The 19,013-nt window shown below is 44.3% G+C and overlaps 1 protein-coding gene across 1 annotated transcript in view; it reads right to left on the reverse strand.

Annotated features, from left to right (window-relative positions):
* Nucleotides 1-731: 731 nt before the first annotated feature.
* Nucleotides 732-19,013, reverse strand: part of FGGY (FGGY carbohydrate kinase domain containing) — a gene marked incomplete at its 3' end in the record, with an annotated part of 127,351 nt that continues 109,069 nt past the window's right edge. The window contains exons 12-13 of the mRNA XM_080623025.1: nucleotides 2,005-2,066; nucleotides 732-813 (exon numbers count right to left, since the gene is read on the reverse strand). Of these exons, the coding sequence (XP_080479151.1) occupies nucleotides 732-813; nucleotides 2,005-2,066 (144 nt within the window). The remainder of the gene's footprint in view (nucleotides 814-2,004; nucleotides 2,067-19,013) is intronic.

Genomic DNA, 19,013 nt, shown 5'->3' on the forward strand with positions numbered 1-19,013 from the left:
AGGAACATACTTTCAGCAACTGTGTCTGCTTAACCTCATCTTTCAGTGTCAGCAATGGGCCCTTTGACGTCAGCACAGCAAACACTGCACACAGAGGGTGAGGGACTTGCAAAAGACAAAATGGCACCAAGTATTGACAGCAAAAGGACTGTGCTGCAAGAATGGAGACAGAAAAAAAGAGAGCAGGAAACTGAAAAAAACCAGAGAGAACAGGACTGCACAGCTGCAAAAGTGATTCTCAAATATCAGCCGCCAAAGAAGTACTATAATCAGAGTAAAAATTACAAAAACAAAACAGAACTTTCCAATGGAATTCGTGTTCAGGTCTTAGCTGGAGCAGACAGTTAAAAGGACCATGTGTGGTGCCAGGGTGTAGTTACCTCTGAAAAACATGGCAAAGGGCAGCGATTTGGGTCCATCCAAGTCAGTTATGGTGTTCTTGTGCTGTTCCTGCTTGTGGCCAGTCTGAATACAGCACTGCTGGTTGTCTGGTCTCCTCTGACTGGGGCCAATGAACATTCCTTGTCCTGAAGTGCAGAGATTATTGACAGAAAACACCCACTGCTTCACAGCCAGTGAATGCATTTTATTTCTCATTCCAAGTTAAAATGTACACTTTAAATGATAAAAGTGTATTTTTGACATGGACGGTACAGTGAGAAGTCATTACCCTCATCGCAAATAGCTGGAGATTCACTCTGCCTGCTGTTCCCAGATTACATGACTCCAGATCAGAAGCTGTTCATGATGGAGCGATACTCTCTCTGATGTTCCACCAGTTTCAAAAATACTTCATATTTCTTGTCGTAAAATCTGTATAAGAAAGTTAATTTCAACAGAGCCCAAGGTTTTAAGTTTTAAACCCCTTGTATTATACATATTTAAGTCCATCGCATAGCACCAAAGCAGCTTTGACTCTTTCAAAATTACAACTTTTACTGGGATCAGAGTCCTACCAAAGTGCAGCTTCCACCCAAACGAGTGATTGCGAGTTATAATTACACCTTTCATTCACCCCACAGCCAGCTTTGATTTCCAGGCGCTTTTTACCTCCAGAGCCCTCCGCTGTGGGAGCAGGGGAACAGTGCGACCTCTCTGCTCTCCTGACCGTTTACACCGCCCGGAGAGCCCCGGGGCTCACGGCCCCCATCCTTCAGCCCACCCATCCCCGGTTTCTGGAGCGCCCATTACTGTCGGAGTCCGTTCCCCGGGGCCGCCCGTCGCCGCCAGGGGGTGCCCGCGCCCCGCCGTGAGCCGCCGCCGGGAGCAGCCGCGGGCGGAGCGGCCCCGCAGCGCTCCGACACCGGGACCCGGGACCCGAGTCCTCCAGGGCTTCTACAGCCCCTCGGCGGGGCAGGGGTGAAGCTGCGCAAAGCTCCAAGTGCCGCGGGGCCCGCAATCGCGGCCGCTCAAAGCTCCCGCGGCCCCGGCACAGCTCCTCGCATCCCTGGAGTTGCGGGTTGGAGCTTGCTTGCTCAGGAAAGCCGTCGCGGGCAGAGACTTTAGGGCAGCCTAGAGCCCACTGACAGCAGATCACAGCCTTCACCTGAATGCAAGCATGGTAATCTGTGGGGCTACAAGGAATCTGGAGCAGGACTTTTCCCAAGGGCATATGGGGACAGCACAAGAGGGAATGGCTTTAACCTGCCAGAGGGGAGGCTGAGATGAGCTCTTAGGCAGAAGCTCTTCCCTGTGAGGGTGCTGAGGCGCTGGCACAGGGTGCCCAGAGAAGCTGTGGCTGCCCCATCCCTGGCAGTGCTCAAGGCCAGGTTGGATGGGGCTCGGAGCAACCTGCTCTAGTGGAAGGTGTCCCTGCCCACGGCAGGCGGTTGGAATTGCATGAGCTTTAACGTCCTTTCCAACCCAAACCAGTCTGATTCTATGGTAATCCTTCAAAAATGAGGGTGATAACTACTACTGCATTCAATCAGGGCTATAAAGAGACAGGCCTTAACTTCACATGCCATAAATCCTCACAGAGGACCCCACAAAAGTCAGGATTACCTTTTATGCTCATGGTTGGGCTGCACAACTCTCCCAACTTTCCCCATTTTCGCCATGGCCTCCTAGTAAAAGACAAACACAAAGTGGAAAAGCCTGGTTTGATTTAAAATACTTTTTGACAAGAACAAGATGTTTCAAAACCAATCGGAACATTACTGATGTATTTTGTTTCGGCTGAACAGGCCAGATGGCATAAAATATGTTCAATCCCATTATATAGTAGTCATGAGAACAAAGTACTGCAGACCCCTCAGTAAACCAAAATCTGTTTCTCCTTCTTACTGGGAGTCCGATGCAGAACAGACTTATCTTTTGTTATTTACACAAACCAAAGGAAATGTTTGACAACGCATCCCCGGAGGGGAGATTTCTCAAATAAAATGATACTGTACATGAGATTCCTTGATCATATCCATGAAGTATCAATTCCCGGCAGCCAGAGAGCTCAAATGTGCTCCAGAGGCTAAAGCTGACTTGCAAAGTTCTGTTATGGAGCCCACAGCCACCCTCACATTCCAGTATAAAAGGTGTAGGAGACTGATTTTGATCCTACTCTGCTTTTGGCCAAAGCCAAGTCAGACAAAGGGATGCAGCAGAATTCCCTGCAGAAGGAGTCTCTGGGATAGAGTCACATGTGGAAGGGAGAGAATGGAATTATTTGGTTCCTTTCCTGATCTCTGTGAGATTCTGATTTTCTGTGCATTCTCCTGAGCAATCCCACTGGAATGAAACAAGAAGCATTAAAGCAATAGCTTTCAGATGGAACAGAGCTGAACATAAAAGATCAGGATTCAACAACCAGTGTCTGAGTAAATCTCAGTGTATGTCATTTCCACACAGCACCCTAAATCTATTTCCATGTTCCTGCCTAAAGCACATATTGGAATGACGCTGGAGATCAATCAGCCCATGCTGCTGCTGGAAGCCACCTAATCAACTTCTATGGCTAGATCTTTAAAAGGGTTGGATGATTTTATAGGCTGAAATACCTGCTGTAGTAAAAACTTTGCTTTCCACTAATCCAGCATTTTACAGCTAAGGATCTCCTGAACTTTTGAACATGTTAATTGCATTGCTGAGCAATGTAAGTGCAGTTCTACCAGCCCACGAGGCTCTGAGGATAAACAAGGTGACCAGCAGATCTTACATCTTCTGGTTTCCTATTTCCCCTGTGTTAAAGAAATAAGATCATGACCTAAATGCCAAGAGGTAAGTGGGCTCCCATGAAGTCAGCCACTTCTCCCAGGCACAGCCATGTCTACTCAGCCAGGGATGTCACCCATGTACCAGAGCAGCAGGCAGCCCCAGCTCTGCCTGCCTGAACTTGCAGTGCTACCTGCATGTTCTGGGTGCATTTGCTTCATCCTTCAGCATCAACACATCTTATACTGCCAGCCCACATGTGCAACTAGAATGTGGAACACTTACTTTTTAAATGTGGAACAAATACTTTTTACACGTGGAACACCTACTTTCTACATTTGTCAGCTTCAGAGGGTTAATTCTGGATGAAATCCTGCCTCCACTAAAGCAAAAAGCACTGCCAGTGATGGTGCAGTCAGGGTTTTACTCTGCCAGGGCTTCTGGTAAAACAGCAGGGAGCATTTCTGTGCACTCCTATGCCCCTACTCTTTTGTAGGTGTAGAAGTTGCTTGTACTTTGATTCCCTGAGAAACACCCTTGAAATAACACTTCCAGCGAGATAGGGTGTTCTTTTCTCTGGGGCATGTGAGCCTGCTGGCGCTGAGACTCTGCACACCAGCCAGATTAAAGTACTGGCATGGAAAGGCTGATATCTTTCCCAGTAAGTGTAATGGGCATTTTATTCCCTGTTCTTTAACAGGGGACACTAGCTCAAGCATTGTTCCTGCTTACAATAGCCCATCTTTTACTTATCCCTTACAAGGCCAGCTGGATTTAGAGGCTACCCAAAAAAAATGAATGAATACACAGAAAAATCCCAACTCAAAGACAATTCCTTCTGTTGCAATCAATACTGCTTTTCCAGATAGTGCTGCCTCTTACAGAAGACTTAAGGCAGAGCCCCTTGAAGCTCTCTCACTAATGGAAAGAGTCATTTTGCTTTCTGTTCTCTGCTGTCTGCTTTATACCCCCTTTTCAATTGCCCTGGAGATACTGCAAGAAAATAAAACCAAGAGGTCTAAAGAGTCTCACACAGATCCACTTTTTTCCACATGTACAAACAAACATGAAAGGGAGGAACAGACTTTGCCACTCACTCCTCCGTCCACGTGCAGGACTGGCTGCTGCTGCCCTATTTGGGCAGCACTAAGAGGACAGAACACAAACAGCGCCATTCCCAGGACATGTTTTGCTTCTGCCACAAGTGCTCTACACACTCATGTTCTGCTTTACTGTGGGGCCTCTCACCACTTCCAGTGCTGAAAAACGCATTACTGCCTCTTTGGGAGATCAGCCAGCCTTTTGAGATAAACCTATCTTCAGACAGGTTTTATTTTTATCCTGTTACTCATCTAACTCCAGGTCTCCTCAGGCTGGTTTGAGAGAGAACAGACCCCAGTGCCGAGGCCACCAGATGTGGAAGGTGTGAGGGCAGCCTGGCTCAGCTCTGCCATCCCGCCAACTGCTGTAGCTCCAACCCTGGCTCAGGTCCTTCCTGCACATCCCCTTGCTCTCCACCTCTCCCAACCACTTTGCTGGTGCCCAGCACCACACATGGCACATGCGACACATCAGCTTTCAGACCAAGTGCTTTGCAGCAGTGGTGTTCAAAGGGTGAAACCAGGTCTCCACAAGGCTGATGAAAGCTGCCTATGCTCCCTGTGACATCTCCCCAAACCCAAAACCTCTGGCACAGAGATCCTACTTCCCTGCTGGGCAGCTGCCACTGTTCCCATGGGGCTGGGAGTAGGAAGGGTAGAGATGTCCCTAAAGGAAAACTGCTCCCTCGAGGCCTCATCTAGACTAGGAAACAGGGCCTGGCTGCTGCTAATCTTCTGCCAGCCTACCCATCCATCCACCTTGAGCTAAGGAAGCAGATGCCAAAGCAATGTTTCCAGTTTATCAGCTAAAGCACTCTTGTATCTTTAAATCCACTTGAAAATACATAGGCCTTTGAGGATGCAGAACATTAGGGTCTCACAGCAACCACCATGGCAATGCGGAATAACATGTGAAGAAAATACCCAGCCAGCAATTTTCAACAACTCACTCATTCTAGGTTGCTCCAAATGCCCTAAATGAATTCCCTCTCTTAATTTGCTTTTCAGCTCTGTGTTTTTGTGTTGTTTAAAGTCAGTTTGGTCATTGTTAGTTTGAACAAAAACTTTACTCCCAGAGGAGAGTCTTTTCAACAATTTTCTGGGGACAGAGAGGAACAGAACATTGAAAATATGAATTTATAATGAAGTAGGAAACAAAGGAACATTAGAATCGCAGAACTGAATCAGATCAACCTTGTGCACTGTTCTCTCTCCAACAAAGCCTTAAATATAGCAAAGTGATAATACTGCTGTTCAGAAATAGTTTGTTTGAGGGTTGACATCCAAATCCATAATTCCAGTCCCCAAGAATTTCACAATCTTAATTTGAATGACGCTCTATCATCTTCTTTGTTTGCCAGTCTAGACTGTACAATGAATACAGTGACTTAAACACAATGAATTCTCTCTTAAAACAAAATATTTTGTAAAATTGCTTTTTAATCATTTCTTTTCTCTCTTTCCATAAAGGCTACGCTATAAATAAACCCTGAAAGTTCGCATTTGATCATCGTTTCTAAAGGCTGGGCAAGAGGCAAGTGAAGGGTTTACACAGAAGAAAAGAGAGGCACTGTGGAGCAGAAATAAAGGGAAGCATTCATGATTTCTAACCTTTTGTTAGAGTGTCAAAGCTGAGACAGATACAAGCCAGTAAACACTCCGCTTACCATGGAGAGAGTCAGTCAAACAGGGTTACCCTGACCGGGACAGAAGGAGCCCAGGCCCAGGGAACCAAATTCTCCAGGGCCCACCAGGACTGCAGAACAAGGTGCCATTTTGCTGCTGGAAGGGTGACCCAGCTGGGGAGGTGAGTAGCCATTCCAGTTCACTTGGCACTGGTGCCTGAATTCTACTCTTCAGTATGATCTGGGGCAAGGGGATACATTTAAGACACCAGGGCAGCCTCACAGACATTAGATCTCCCAGAGGAAACCCTATCTGGAACTCAGGGTAAAACCTATCTCCCAGGAAAATCCTACTTTAACACAGCATGTGAAAGCTGGACATTTCAACCATTCTCACTTTACTTATGGAAAAGTTTTTTAACAGTGTGTGGCAGCCACCGTGCAAGTTGTTCTTTCATGCCAGGAGGCACCAGGAAAAGCATGCCAGCCCGGCATCAGGAGCCCTCACAATGTGCTTACCAGGGTTCCCTTTAGACTGGGGGACCAGTCTTCTCCAATTCCCTACCCAGTGGGCTCCTGTAAGACCTGTCTCAGAGCACTAGCACAATCCTGCTCATCCCACAACAGAAGCCCATCTCTCTTGGACTACAGAGGGAGCCAAGAAAGATCAGCCCACTTGTGAAGAGTCCTAAGTCTGCTTTTCAGTAGTGACTCCAGGACTTATGTGCCTGATTATTACTGAAAATTCATGGGATGTAGGCCCTTAAAAGCACACATCAAATATGAAATCAGATTTAGGGATGTCAGCCTTGGCTAAGGAAGTCAAGTGACAAAATCCCACTGAAATGAATGAGCTGGGAACATCAGTCCCCTTAAGAATCTGGGCTTTTGCTTTATTTAGATACTTCTAAAATTGTATATGCAGTTAAATGGATGAGGCATTCCAGCATAAATGCAATTTCCCAGCTGTTTTCTCCCCACATATTCATTTTGATAATCCCCAAAAATGTTTGGACTTTTACCTAACAGAGTTATTAACAGTGAAAACAACCATATATCATCTCAAATTTTACTTTACAATTTCAGTGGCCAAAAGCATTTGGCCTGCGTATACAAAAACACCCAGCAAAGCTCACCAAACTGTGTGAGTACATCATGCTCCAGTGACAAGCAATGGCTACTTGGAGGAAGAATCCTTGGTCAATAAGAAAACCAAGAGGAGGCCTCCAGTGCAAATGAAGTTAAGTTTTCTCAGTCAACACCACTGGTTTATAGCTTGTTCAGTGACAGCCACTGCACCAAGAATGACTGGCCTATGAATGATGGGAAGGATGAAAAACAGCTCCGCTGTAAACCAGTTTGGATTGTAACTTACAACTAATTCAGGCATCTCAGAACAAGGTGGAATGAGATGCTTGGCTTTACTCTTTTTCCTAAGCTGAAGTTGTTAATTCACCTCATCTTACTACTTATGCAAAAAGAGGAAACTATATTGACTTTTACTGTGCCAGTAGAAGCCACATGATCAAATGCTGCCATTCTTACAGCCAGACGTGGTAAGAAATCCATACCAGCAAACGTGCTTCTTCACATGTTCCTGAGAATGACACAAGTGTATGTGTGCAAGGCCAGTCTCAATTCCTGAATGATACAGACCTCTGAAACACAAATTTCACCTTCATTACCCAGAAAACATTACTCAAATTCCCATCCAGGCCAGTGTTGACTCTCTGCTGGTTTATATAGCTTTGCTGTCACAGATCCAGCATCAGAGGAAAACAATGTAAAAGCTGCCCCATTCACAACAGATGGAAATGTGCAAACCTTTTTCCCACCAGATTGGTTCTGATTTGCAGAATTCAGCAGGTGGAAGTACCTTCAAATGAACATGGCTTTCTTCACACTTCTAAGTCCTCATAGCAAATACCATAAATAATGTTATATGTAATAATTTTTCTGTTCTTCAACAGTGAAGAACCTCTCTGTCACTCATCTCTATTCCACACACACAGAAGCTGAGCCTAACAGAAGCTAACCAACATCATTTTAAGAAGTCCAGTCAGAGATGTATTCAGATTTGAGGGAAATAAATAAATTCCTTGAAATGCTGATGTTCCAGAAATACTTTTAAACTTTTCTAAGAACTGTAAGCAAGGCTGCTATTTTCTTATGTTTTTGCTTACTCAATAGCCTGAAAATGCAAACTTCATCTTATCTGTGCTTACAGGAGTGACATGAACATATTTATGTAACTCAGCCCTAGCAGAACATTACTTCTTAGTGGTATATGACTGCATGAAGAAAGCATGTGATGGACCATATACCATATTTTTCTAGTGGTTTCTTTCCCCCCTTAAATTTGTTTGAGTTATAGGGGCAGATCTTGGCAGCATGCACAAAGCCCCAAATCTGTAACTCAATTCTCTGCGGTATTCTGAATGGAGTGAGCCAAGTTTTAAAACACATTATGGATAAATATTAGAGCTGAGCAAAAATTTCACACCTAAGACCAAAGTGTGAAAATTTGGCTTTCATTCACTTAGTGAAAAGGTGGAAAATTTCACACAAGCTTGTATTTTCCTTTTGCTCTGTTCCAACATGGATTTCTGTGTTTGTATCAAACCTCAGAGAGTGTGTTTCTGACTGCCTGCATCTGTAACTGAGACTACAGAGAAGGAAGGAGAAGAGGACTGAAGGATGGAGGTTCAGTGAGCAGGACACCAGCTCAGGACTTGAGTTCAAATAAGTCTTTCAGGAAGAGTCACTGGCCTTTTGAATCTCGCTATCCCTATGTACAAGAACAGCACTGGTTCACCTTGGAGGAATATTTTATGCATTTGTTTGTTGAAGACTGCTATGGGAATCAGGCTGGTGGCTTAGAACCCTACAATGGTTTGGGTTGGAAGGACCTTAAAGCTCATCCAGTTCCAACCCTCTGCCATGGCAGGGACACCTTCCACTAGAGGAGGTTGCTCAAACTCTACCCCTAAACCATGCGACTTCAGCTGACAGAGGCCAACTGGATGGATCTTTAGTACTGAGACAAGGTAGTTTTCTGGTTCAAGCACTGATTCAGGATCCAGAATGTTTGCAACAGATTCCCTGAGTGATCTGGTACACATAATTTCCTCTTCTAATTGTCAGTTACCTCTCTTTGAAACAGGCTCTACCCACTGTTTTCCCCTGGTTGGTTTGGCTCGTACACAGAGGTTGTAAACTCCATGTTTGTCCCTAATTTTGTACTGTGGATGGTACACAGAGCTCTCAGTCCTGCACAGCCCTTCACACCTCACTGAAGTACATATTGCTTGACCTGTCCTGTACAACAGGAGCATGGTCTTCCCTCCTTAGTGTCAGAGACAGGAACAAGTGGAAGAGAGATCATGTAACAGCAGAGAAGTGCAGATACGGCCACAGTACTACTTCTACCTCCAGAGCACCTTCTTTTACTCGCTTCAGTGACTAGACGGAGTGTCAGACAGGCCGTAGCTCAGTGTCACACAGAGCTTGTGCTTCAGCCAGGCAGACAAAGCCATAAGAGGAGCAGCAGTGGCAATGCAGCTGCTGTGAAGGGTGGCGTGTCACCCCAGCCATGATATTCATTACTTATTCTGCAGACCAAATTTAGACTGGGATGAGGGTCAGCTATGATTGCCACATCATCTATCAGCTGGAAACTATGTTTGGGTCTAAGGTCCAGCCACACTGCTACTAAATATAGGTTGGTTTGTTGTTGATTTGACTCTGCAGTCCCCTGAGTTGCCTTTTCCTATCAAATAATTAAGCAGTTTGCTTTGTGAGGGTTCCGTTGCTGGCACCTCACAGTGCCCAAAGCTGCTTGGATGCAAACTTGACAGCTTAGCAGGGGTTTCAGTTTACCTGGGCAATGGAAAGAGCCCAAGTGTTTAGCTCCTGTTTCAGTTTCACAGATTGCTGGCACTGGGTGCCATGAATCAACAGTCGATGGGCAACATCTAAGCAGTCTGCACCAGAGCTGGGGCATGGTTTAGCAGCACTCGCCCTCATAGGAGTTTGTATGGCTTATTCATGAGGCGTGCGTCCACTTCAGTGTCTGTGTGTGAAGAACTGAGATAGCTTTAACATGGCCAGCACAGACACTGATAAGATGCAATCACAATAGCCCAGATGGTATCTTTCTTGCCAAGGAGAAGCTCCCTGACAACCCACCAACTAACAGCAACAGTACATTTCCCTCACCCCGTTCTGAGGTGGAATAAATTTGCTAACCAGGCACAGCATCACTGTGATAATAGACTAAGAAGGTTTGTCCATATAAACTACATGAAAATCATAGAATCCCAGACTGGTTTGGGCTGAAAAGGACCTTAAAGCTCATCCAGTTCCAATCCCCTGACACAGGCAGGGGCATCTTCCAATAGACCAGGTTGCTCCAAGCCCTGTTCAACCTGGCACTGAACACTTCTAAGTATTTTAACCCACTCTTCAGGCTTGCAAATGTTATGCTGGCAGGCAGCTCTATTTAATGGAAAGCAAGCTCACCTGGGAGTCAAGAGAGCAGATGTGATGCAGGGCACTGCATTACTATGAGCTAAATCAGAACTCTTCCTACTCACTGCTGCTGGTGATGGATGAACTAAGCCTGGGAGCACTGCTCCTCTGCACAGCCTGAGTAAGTTATTGTGCTTCTCTAGCTCCCTTCTTACCTTCTGCTTACAGTATCTGTCCTACTGCTTCCCTCATCAATTTTAGGTGGTAAAACCTTTGGGGCAGGCAGGGCAGGTGTGTGATTCCACAGTGACTTGCACAACAGAAGAAATGAGGTGGACAGAAAGCAGAATTTGGACAGGGGAGGGTAAGTGAGAGAAGCTGTAGAACAAGCATCCGCACAGGATATCCTGATGCTGGGCTGTGTACTTGACACAATATTTAGTTGAACTGCACCACTTCCTTTAAGGTGCAAAACTCAGATTTATTCAGCTGATCTCTTTCCATGTTCCTGCTGAACATGCATGAATGAACATACAGCTTTCCTTGCATTTAGCCATTGAGCTCAAACTTTTATTTGCCATCTGGCAATGGATTGGGGGGTTAATTAGGGGGAGGGGATAGGAAAGGGGCTTTTTTTCCCCCCCTTTTTTTTTCTTTTTGCATCTGTATTTGCTTTATGAGCTATGGCCAAGGCATCATTTACACATGGGGACTGGGATTGGGTTCTCTCAATTCTTTCCATATGTTCGCTTCTGCTGTCTAAACATTTTTCAGATCTAATTAATCTGCACACGTCTCTTTGTTCATTTCCCCACTCAGGGGGTTTAAGCATTTTGGGGGGTATCTAGCTGGGATCCTGTTATAACAGCAGCTTCTGCCTGCACTTTGCTTTAGGGCTACTCCATCAAGAAAATGGATCTATTTGCAGCACTTCACTCTTCTCCGTCTCATTATTCTGCCCCTATTTCCAACACTGGCTGAGGAGACTTCCCTTTTTCCCTCATCCTTCACATATATTCTTTGCCATGCTCCAGTGTCTACCTGAGGCTAATGAAGGAAATCCCTGCTGTGAGTTTTGATTTGGGATTATTTTTTATCTAGTTAATCTGACGTGCGGTTTACTATTAAAAAAACCAACCCTGCACCTCAGAAATATGCTTACATTTTATCCAATCTGGATTGCATTTGGAAAATTACCCTGGACAGGGGCTCATAAAAAACAAGAGACCCTTAAAGAAAGAGTTCACTACTGTAAACTGGTAGAAGGTTCAGATGTTAAATCAGGAGGAAAACTGCATTAAAATATGGAGAGAGCCATTCTAGTAACCTTACAGACATCCTATCTCCAACAAAAGATTAAAATATCACTGAAAACTGGTATTTTAAAGATACCCAAAGTGTGGTGGGCAGAGAGTAAAACCTAGAAGAAACAAGACATCTAAGAGTTTAAAGCTGGACGTAGTAGCCATTTCTCCGTGTGAAGCACAGTACAAAGAGCTGTGAGTGTCAAAAGGCATCTGGTGTCCTTGCTCTGACTGCCACAAACAAGCAGACAGCATCCTTTTCTACACACTGTTCCAGAAAGGATCTTTCTTTCCCAAATTAGAGGCTGCAAGTGACTAAACCCAGTGAGAGCTGAAGCAAGGCACTGTGCTCATTGCAGGGAGGTGGACAAGATGACCTTTAAAGGTCCCTTCCAACTCAAACTGTCCTATGATATGATGATTCTATGACCAGCTGATGATATTGTCCTGTTTTGTTTAGGTCTGAAAAGCAGAGGCAGCCAGGGATGAGGAGCTACTGCTCTCATTTGCTCTTCTGCCATTAAAACTGTCCTCTAAGAAGAGTGCTGTTCCTTAAAAGCAGTTTAAATACTGGATACTTATTGCTACCAAATTTTGGAAAGCCCTTGATTCCTTAAAAAACTGGGAAACCTGCTCTGACAGATGGGTCAGCCAGTCTGTAGCCAAAGGTGCTCAACTGGAACTACGGAATACCTGTAGACACAGAATTCAGAGAGATTCATGTGAGGAAACTGTAACAGTCACTTCAGAATAGGTGTTCTGCTCCCCTTGCTCCTAAAACGTTTGGCTTGTATCTCTTGAAGACCACTGGCAAATGGTAAATACAGATTTCTAGCATTAAAACCTCTCTGTAAATAGGAACCTCTCTATCTGCACAACCTCTCTGTGTATTGCAATTGCAGGGTTAGTACACAGAAAAACCTGTAGGCACCAACATACACAAATTCATTGGGAAGAAACTGTTCTTGCTGGTGAAAGTCAAAAGTTATACTCCTCACTGTCCTAGTTATCTGTCCGGCCTGACGTGTTTCTATACAAAACCAAACCCAAGGGCTATTAATGCCCACCTGCCTCAGGAGCCATAGAAGAGCCTTTGATTACAGCAATACTACACAACCTCTTTTAATGAGCAAATCTAAACCCAGCACTGCCAGCAGGAATTTTTCAAGGTACCCAAGGCATCTTTTTCCTTAGGAGGTCTTCTAAGAAAGCATTTGTATTCATTTGGCAAATAGAAAAGGAGCACATTTTATAATTGACTGTGCCCAAAACAATAGCTGGTTCTGTGTGCAAACACCCCAGTGTGAATTCAAAGTGCAGTCAACATGTGAGTCAGTCAGCAAGCGGTAGCAGAGTTTGGCTGGCTCACAGCCCGAGATCTAATACAGCACCGTCCTGCCCCAGGGGTTATCTTTAAAGCTGAGATCTTGCAGAGAAGAGCACACAAGACATACTCCACCTTCCCACCTCCACGTTTTGGCTAGGTGGGAGGGTTGGTGAGCTTGTGTATAAGCCTTCCTTTTTATCTCCAGACAAACAAACTGAATCCCTCCAGAAGGTTGTTCTCACAACACCCAGCCAGTCACCATCCCTACTTTTACTTTGCTGTCCCGTCGTATCACCCATTTTTTAAGAAGCCCCCAGTGATCTGCACCTTGTGGCTCCTATTTCCAAGCAAACCTTGCCCCTTCACTCCAATGAGAAATGTCTAACACACTGCTCCTGAAGCGCTTGTGAGGGAAAGCTCTTCCCAGCACAACTTCAGTGACTGTAAGGAGGGCAGTCGGATACATTGACTCCCAAATTTTGATCTTGGAAAAGTCACACAAGCCTTCAGCACCTCAGTTTCACATGTATTTCATGGCAATCAGTAACGACACTAGATTAACATCAAACACTTAGGGAAATCTAGCCAATGTAGGACCCAACTGAAGGAAAAACACTTTGTGCTTCACAACTCAGCTGATCCTAAGAACTGAGCCAATTCCTGCTGCTGAGGATCTGTCCTTTTATTTAAAGGCAACAAGCTGAGAGAAGAGATGAATAGCAGAGACTCAAATGGCTCATGGAGCTTTTCACTTGTAGGTCACCAATCAGAACCTCGGCGAGGTCAGTGTTTGTGAGTTCTCGTGGCGTGCAAGCTTTTTATAGCGTCCTTTGCAAAGGGGATTTATTGGTTTCAGATTAATTTCTATTGCATGCAGTTTTCACAACATGAAACCCTCCATTGTTACAGCTCACTCCCCATTAACCCTTTGCAAAGCTACACAAGAGAAACTGCTATCACCACCTAAACAGCTCGCCTCTTAAATTTATACTTGAAGAAGCATTCTAACTGTGAACTGAGCCTGGATGACCTCAAAGAGCCTTTCCTAGCCTTGGGTAGAGGCACAGCCATGAGAGGAAAGTTGTACTGCAGCTGTACATACTGTTCCTCACTCATGCATAAATTGGGAAAGGCAGAGCCCAGCTCTGCAGGCTTGTTCTTTACTCCCCACAGGGACCCTGCAGCCCTCGCTGGGTCTGCTCATGGAGAAAGATAAGTGTGTGTGCTGGCAGCACCACAGGCCTATTCTTTGCAGAAAGTACTTTCTGAAAGGAAAAACAAAACAGAAGAAGGAAAAATGAACAACTCTATCATTATCCAATGTGTTGAGATCTCAGCAGAGATCATTTCAAAGATCCATATTGTTTACAGCAGCTGATGAGTCTAACAAGTGCTGAAGCTGTGCTCTCGCTTAAAGTGCTAACATATTTACAGTTTCAATCCTGTCCTTAGCACTTATCTGTCACTTCAAGATGAATGCTCCTTTTGTACCAGCTAATTACTTGCACGAATAGTCCCCTAGCTCCAAATCCCAGATTTGTTTCGCTTTTCCATTAGCAGCAATTTTGTACTTTGGAAATTGCTTAATATGGCAAATCTGAAACAAAAAAGCTAGGTTTTGCTCAAAGGTATTTCTTTGCCTGTGACAAGTCTAGAATGGGAGGAGGGGATTTAACTTATTTTTATCTGATGAAAGTCTTATTTTTACTATGCAACTTTTCTAAGCATGCTTACCCATTGTTCTGCTCTGGTGTGGTTATTGGTATTAGAATAATTTGTGAAGATCTATATAAGCCCAGGCTGGATTAGCAAGAGATCCAACTAATTTCTTATGCTCCGCAATCTTTATTCTCTCTATATAATACAATTCTCTCTATATAATGCATCAAAAATGTGGTAGGGTCCTATCCTGCCCCCTTCTCTTCCAACAAACAGTAGGACCATGTGCAACTGGGAAGCTGTCAGTCATTTCATTTTTACAGGAGTAGAAGGAATGTGGCCATTGGACAGCTCAGTAACTCAATTTAAAAAAATACAACCCAGACATGCAAGAAAAAGGATACACGTCTATCCAGGAGGCCTTAGCCTGTGGAATGTTTTACATTACAGTCATCGGGTTACTGACCTGTCACAAACCACTTTCAGATGCAAATCACAAAATGCTCAGCAATGCAAGGCGCATCTGTTGTTCCTGCTAATTCTGATCCCACTGCAGTCAAAAAAAGCAGAACATCTGATTTTCAGCAGTCTCCAGCAAGTGCCTACAACTCCAGTTTAGAAGGCTCCATACATGAGCAAAAAGAGTGCCCAGTCTCTCAGTTGTGTTAGATACAATGTTGGATGTCTGAAGCTACAAGCCTGTGAATGAAAACACTGATCCTGAATTAGCCTCTGTTGTTCCTAAGGGATTGCCAATGCAAACCGTGAGTGAATTTGTGCTTTAAGGGATGTGGTCTCCTATTCCTGCCCAAATATTTTCTAAAACCAGGAATTCTGCACATGAAAGTGTATTTCATTGTAACTGTATAACACAAGCTTTAAAAATGATGAATGCTGTAAATATTAAACATTGATGTAAACTTCAGAGCTGTAGTCATGTCATACTGCACAGGCCAGCTTTCATATTATATACATGGCAATGCAAATTACCACACATCATAAACTGGCTTCAGTTCTAAAGTCAGATGTTGTTTTTTCCCATTCAGAAGTCAAAAGACATTCCAGTTATGTGCAACTGAGTTGTCAGTCTGCTGGCCTTTCCACTCTGACTTATTTTGGTCCACCAGAGCAACACCATTGGCATCAGCAGAGATTTTTCTTGCACTTTGCATTCTATCTCCTTTGCCATAACTATAAAAGCAGCCTCTGAAGTACTCAGACATCACTAGATCTGCTTCACAAACCAGCTGGATGAAGAACAAAGTTGAACAACTTGCCCAAAGTCACAGACAGAGGCAGTGGCAAAGCTGGGAATAAACTCATGTGCTCTGACTCTCGGGCTGGGTAACATACACTGTTTTCTCAATGCAAAATTCTGCTTTGATTTATACCCAAGTAAACTCAGAAGAACTCAATACTACAGCAGTTTATGTTAGATTTGAACCAGTACTGCTGATGTCACAGTGTGTCCCATTACCAGGCTGCTAATAAGAACTACATTGGCAACTAAGGCCAATACTACACTACATTTTATGTGGTATTTGTTTGGTCTGTAAAGCCAGGCAATCCAGCTCTTATCTCAAGAACATTAAACAAGCCTGCAGATTTGAGGTGCCTAACAGTTCTGGACATTCCTATCTGTTCATACTTGAGGAGTTACAATAGGAACAGGCATGTTGCTAAACAAAGAAAATCCCTTCTTCCTTAACCCCTACTGCTAATGCTACGGGGAAAATACAGCATGCATGGGTGGAAGAAGTGCAAAACCCCCTGCAACCCTAAATCCTCCTGCTGTGTTGCAGATATAAGGTAGTATCTACCCATAGTAGGTTTTCCTCCTTTCTGAAGTCACAATCTAAACAACCGCAAATGCCATCATTGGGAGAAATGGAGGAGTTACAAAACATAGCCAAAAATGTGGATGAGAGGATAAGCAGGCAGAGAACTTCAAAGGCAGCAAATGAAATGCTCCTGCGAAAGGGATCCCGTGCAATCAGCCACTAGAGGGAACACGAGTCCTGCTGCTTCATTAAGGTGCAGTCACTTCTAACAGTGGGGTGCTGAGCACCTTCCCAGCAAGCTCTGGAGTGGGACAAAGCTTTCCTGACCTTTGTGTTACACTTTTCTGTTTCAGATCTGTATAGGCCTTGGCACAAGCAGTGAACAAGACTCGAAGAATGCATACACCTTTCCTATCTTCTAGCTGCAATTAACTAGTTTTGCACCAGAAGTATTTAAGCAAAAACCTGGGAGCAGAAAGGAGGAGATGAAGGAAAGGGAGAGGACCAAGAAGAGAGAAATGGCAAAAGAGGTAAGGCTGTGTTTTTCAGGAGCATGCACTTTGGTGTTGGCTCTTTTGAAGTAGGAGGGAAGAACCACCACATGCAGCTCTAATGCAAACCATGTGAGAAAGGTGGAGTGATGCTTTGCTGGTATGATTGGACTGAGTAAGTGGTTGGGAGGGATGGCAAGAGACTTGCATGCGAAAAATGAATGAAGCAAAAAGGAAAAGCCCCTCTCAGGCCACTTTATCTCTGCTGCTGCGCTGAGGACACAGACCTATTCAACAGCATGGCTAGGGCTGAATCACAGACAATCTTTTCTATTACCATAAAAATGACAAATAAGTAATAGTTACAGCCTGTAAACACAAGACTCAAATTAAATAGAGTTCTAAGCGGTACACTGTAACTGGAAGCAGGATCCTACTCCTATTAGAGCCAGCTCAGCCTAAAGAGTATCAGATGTTACTCAGGCCTTAGAAGGCCTGAGACATAAACTATGTATCTAAGAGAAAAAGAAGTCAAATGACTCATGACAGAGTTTGTTCTAATATAAATGAGTTCTTCGGGCTCTTTGCTCTTAAAGGCTTGCCATTTTCAGATCTTGAACAGCTAACCTAGGCAGCTGGCTTCCTTAGCCAGTGTCCTTCATTTTGTGTATAAAACACCGGCATTTACAAACTCATATTCCTCTGGCTGAGGAAGGGCAGTTTATTTTAGCACTGTGATCAGTGCCATCATAAATCTTTCCTCTTCCAGCCCAAGAACACCAGCACAGCCCCATCAGTGCTGTACCCATAAAACCAGAGGATGCACCTCAATGGTTTCCTTAAGTTTTATAAGCCTTGAGAGTGGACCTGAGGGATCAGCACTGAATGAGACACCAACCATCCCTTCCTCTTTGGTTTTTGTTATGTGAGGACACAGGTAAGGAACTGAGACATGGAAAGATTAGGGAAAGAGAGAGGAAAAAAGGAAGGGGAAGGGGAAAGGAAAAGGTAAGAAGGAAGGGCAAAAGGAAGGGAAGAAGGAAGGGAACAACAGGAAAATCAACAGATGAGAAATGAAATGGAAAACCAAACCAGAACAAACAAGAGAGGCACAAACAATAAGGTGGCAAGAATACGAGAGGAAAGAATAAACAGCAACAGAGTGGGATTAGGGAGAGGGAAACAGTGGGGATACTGGGGATCTAGTGACAAAAAAGAAAAGCCCCATTCTCCTCCACACCTATCTTCTTTGTCATGTTTCCTTTATTCACTTCCCATGCCTGGTTCTCCTCTGGGATGGGTGGAACTTCCATGTCCAGAAAGCTGAAAGTTTGGCATTTTATGTCTTATGGCAAGTGTGCTGGCTATCCAGTGCTTCCCCAGGGGAAAAGTTACACAAAGCAAATGGAAAGCAAAGCTTGCTTAGTCTGCCTTTCATGCAATGCAAGAATCATCCCTTAGATGGGACTATTGCAAAATTAAACAACCTTACAACCACAACCTGTAAATAATGAGTAATGTGCTTGTATACACAAAGCTTTTATACCAACCAGTCGAAGAAAGTGAGGATAGCTCATTACAAGAAGACCCCATTTATCAGAAGGGCTTCAAACAGCTTAGAATCTTTAGGGCTATTACTCATCTCTTTCACCTAAGCTAAGTGCCAGCTTCCAACATAGAGACCAACACGTGTCCCATTTATCTGCTGTAAGGCACTTGAGCACTGCTTCCCTCAGCCTAGGGTAAATATATGGGATTCAACGCCTAAACTACTTCACAGAAATGAGTGATTTTGTAACAACAGAGAGGAAGACATTAGTCTGGGAAAATTAGGCAAAAATCGAGCATTACCAGGCATTCTGAAAGCAAAGGAGTCTGATACATGGCTACTAGCCTAAGCAATATTTTGCTGAATACATCCAAGGTGCTTAACTCAGTTCTGAGCTACAAGGCTCAGCAAAGAAGGAACCTTCCAAATGCAACACATTATCATCCTCCACCCCATGGTTTTGGGAAGAGAGGTTGGGTTGGGTGACAGTACAGCCCTCCCCATGTATTCTTGACACGCAGATACTCTTAAGAGTTAAAAATTACTGAGTAGAAGTTGGT

This window comes from Psittacula echo (assembly GCF_963264785.1).
Source record: "Psittacula echo genome assembly, chromosome: 7".
In the NCBI taxonomy this organism is placed as follows: domain Eukaryota; kingdom Metazoa; phylum Chordata; class Aves; order Psittaciformes; family Psittacidae; genus Psittacula; species Psittacula echo.